Consider the following 3432-nt stretch of genomic DNA (forward strand, 5'->3'; position numbering starts at 1 on the left):
TGGTGGCCCAAAGAAAAATCCATCTACAGGTATCTACCAGAACATTTTAACCAGTATCAATGTAGAAACACGGGTAATTTGAAAATGAAATGTCAGATTTCTATTTCAATGTTTCAGAACTTTTCTATAACAAAATAATAAAATAAAGAGAAGATCAATTATAAATAGAAATTTAAGATTATGGGTTAAATAAATTATTACACTAGTGTACAATCTTCTCTGGAACAAATACTAAACTTGTAACTTAGACATTTGAAGTTCAAAGAAAATCACAAAATATAACATTTCAAGATGGGGTGTTCCAATATAATAAAATCGCCTGAACAAGAAAGCTACAAAGAAAGAAATATATTATAGAACAAATTCTAATTGCTCTTAATAATAAATATCTGGAATTGGATAACAGAGTAAATGCTGAAAGAGCAAAGTTAAAGGAGCCAGCAATTAGACAGACTTCTTTGTAGAAGGAACTGTTTTCTATGTGTCTAGTGAGTAATCTCATAACTTTATTCAAAGGCCAAAGGCAAGGTATTTTTTTTTCTTTTTCTGTCTGCGCACATCAGAACCAGCTTCTCTCGGGGTTTCTGACAACCTCGGGATGTGGTTTTCACACTGTGTGTCTAGCACAGTAATACATGGCTGAGTCTTCATTCTTGAGGCTATTAATCTGCAGATATGCAGTGCTGACAGAGGTGTCCAAAGAGAAGACAAACCGTCCTTTGAAGTCATCAGCATAGTTTGGGGTCCCAGTGTCTGTAGTAATATAGCCCATCCACTTTAGTGGCTGTCCAGGTTCCTGCTTTACCCAGCTCATAGCATAGTCTGTGAAGGTATAACCTGAAGCCTTGCAGGAGATCTTCACTGACTGCCCAGGCTGCTTCAGTTCAGATCCAGACTGTACAAGCAGAGCCTCTGCTTGAACACCTGTGGAGAGAACATAGGGAAGTAAGGAGACATGCAACTGCCTCAGTTTACTCTGGAGCTCTGGATTTTTATGACTTACTTTGGACAGCTGCAAACAGGAAAAGGAGCCTCCACACCCACTCCATGTGGTATGAGATTGGGACAGACTTGTTTCTTGAGACTAATCAGGCACTCCCTTGCTAAGTGAGGGAGGAAAGACTCAGATTTCTATTCTAAAGGCTTTGCATATGGGAGATTTGCATATGACTGGGTAGTGAACAAACCCAGATATTAGTTCTAATATACAAGAATACATGATTCCAAGTGAATCCACAGTGTCTGGTGTTCATGTCTTCATGTTGGTTGTGTTGTCCCCCAAGGACTCAGCTGCCTAATCCTCTTTAATGGGGCAACAATGGTCTTTGCCTCCCATTCATTGTGTGCTTGTCTAAGAGCCTTTATCATTTCCTCTGTAGACTGTCCTCTACAAACTGAAACATCTACATCAGTTCCAACTTGCCTATTGCTTCTAATTAGGTGTTGTACTTGAATTCTTTAGGTTCTCTGCACTCCTGTATCAGGGTCTAACCATTCTCGATGAAGCAGATAGAAATAAAATACATTTTTATTCCAAATTATGAAATGTGTTGTCTCTCTTTATATAAGCCATGTGATAAAAGTTATAGATTTGAAAAAGAGTAAGAGAGTACATACTGAAGTTTAGAAAAAAAATGATGCAATGATATTCATATAAATATTTATAATTACTATAATAAAAATGGTGAAGCATACTTTCTAATAAGGAAGTGTATAAATCCAGTAAGATAGATCAGTGGTTATATACATGTACTTCTTTCAAAAACACTTGAATTTTACTCCTAGCACCTATAATAAGAAGCACACAACCACCTACAGTTCTCAGTACATGAGCAACAAACCCTGTCAGCCTTCTTTGGCACTTATTTTCATACACCCATGAAAATACAGAGACACATAATTACAATTATAAGAATTTAAAAACAAAGAATAGTTTAATCAGAAATCAACTTAAGTGAAAAATCTTACACTAAAATATGAAATCTGGGTATATGGCTTGTAGTTTTGTAAATGTTTCAGTGCAGACGATCCATTCTGGATATTTTAAAATCTCCTGAAGAACTTTTGCTCATTTTAATCTCTTTTCTGCTATTTTATAATCCAAACTTAAGAATTCTGCAAATCATTGCAGTAATCTGATTCTATGAAATTTACACATTTAATTCTTCTGATGAGATATAAATTTGAAATAAAAAGTTGGCTGGTAGGAATGTAAGGTGCCTGTCATCATCAGAAACAAAGTTATAAGCAGGCAGGGAAGAAAGATACTAGGAATGTATTGCTTCTGACTTAAAAAAGGTAGTATTGCCCCATTTTTTAATTGTGATAATTAGCATTTTAAAGTCTAGTTTCTTGAGTTCTTTATATATTTTGGAGATCAGACCTTTGTTTGTTGTGGGGTTGGTGAAGATCTTCTCCCAGTCAGTGGGTTGCCTTTTTGTCTTAGTGATAGTATCCTTTGCTTTACAGAAGCTTCTCAGTTTCAGGAGGTCCCATTTATTCAATGTTTCCCTTAATGTCTGTGCTGCTGGGGTTATATGAAGGAAGTGGTCTCCTGTGCCTGTATGTTGTAGAGTACTTCCCACTTTCTCTCCTATCATGTTCAGTGTGTTCAGACTTATATTGAGGTTTTTAATCCATTTGGACTTGAGTTTTGTGCATGGTGATAGGTATGGATCTATTTTCAGCGTGGAATATATACATACTAGAGTACTACTCAGCGGTAAAAAACAATGACTTCTTGAATTTTGCATGCAAATGGATGGAAACAAAAAACACCATCCTGAGTGAGGTAACACAGACCCCCAAAAGATAAACATGGGATGTACTCACTCAATATTGGTTTTTAGCCATAAATATAGAACATTGAGCCTATAATTAGCGATCCTAGAGAAGCTAAGTAAGAAGATGAACCCAAAGAAAAACATATAGTTATCCTCCTGGATATTGGAAGTAGACAAGATTGCTGGACAAAAATTGGGAACTGGGGGGTGGGGTGAGATGGGGGTAAGGGGAGATGTAGAGAGACAAGTGAGAAGGGGAAGATGGGGAGAACTTGGGGAATGGGATGGTTGGGATGGAGGAAGGGTGGATATGGGAGCAGGGAAGTATATATCTTAATTAAGGGAGCCATTTTAGGAGTGGCAAGAGACTTGACTCTAGATATGTTCCCAGGGGTCCAAAGAGATGTCCCCAACTAGGTCCTTGGGCAACTGAGGAGAGAGAGCCTGAAATGACCCTATCCTATAGCCATATTAATAAATATCTTGCGTATCACCATAGAACCTTCATCTGGCGATGGATGGAGATAGAGACAGAGACCCACATTGGAACAATGGACTGAGATCCCAAGGTTCCAATGAGAAACAGAAGGAGGGAGAACATGAACAAGGAAGTCAAGACCGCGAGGGGTGCACCCACCCACTGAGACGG

General features: G+C 37.9%; 1 gene segment (V, D, J or C); it reads right to left on the bottom strand.

Annotated features, from left to right (window-relative positions):
- Nucleotides 1–607: 607 nt before the first annotated feature.
- Nucleotides 608–1049, bottom strand: LOC126494699 (immunoglobulin heavy variable 7-4-1-like). The segment is given in 2 exon segments: nucleotides 608–924; nucleotides 1004–1049. Coding segments are annotated over 2 exon segments (363 nt in total).
- Between the last annotated feature and the right edge of the window lie 2383 nt (nucleotides 1050–3432).

Source organism: Alexandromys fortis, unplaced genomic scaffold (assembly GCF_014885135.2).
Source record: "Alexandromys fortis isolate MF-2015 unplaced genomic scaffold, M_Fortis_MF-2015_v1.1 scaffold_323, whole genome shotgun sequence".
In the NCBI taxonomy this organism is placed as follows: Eukaryota; Metazoa; Chordata; class Mammalia; order Rodentia; family Cricetidae; genus Alexandromys; species Alexandromys fortis.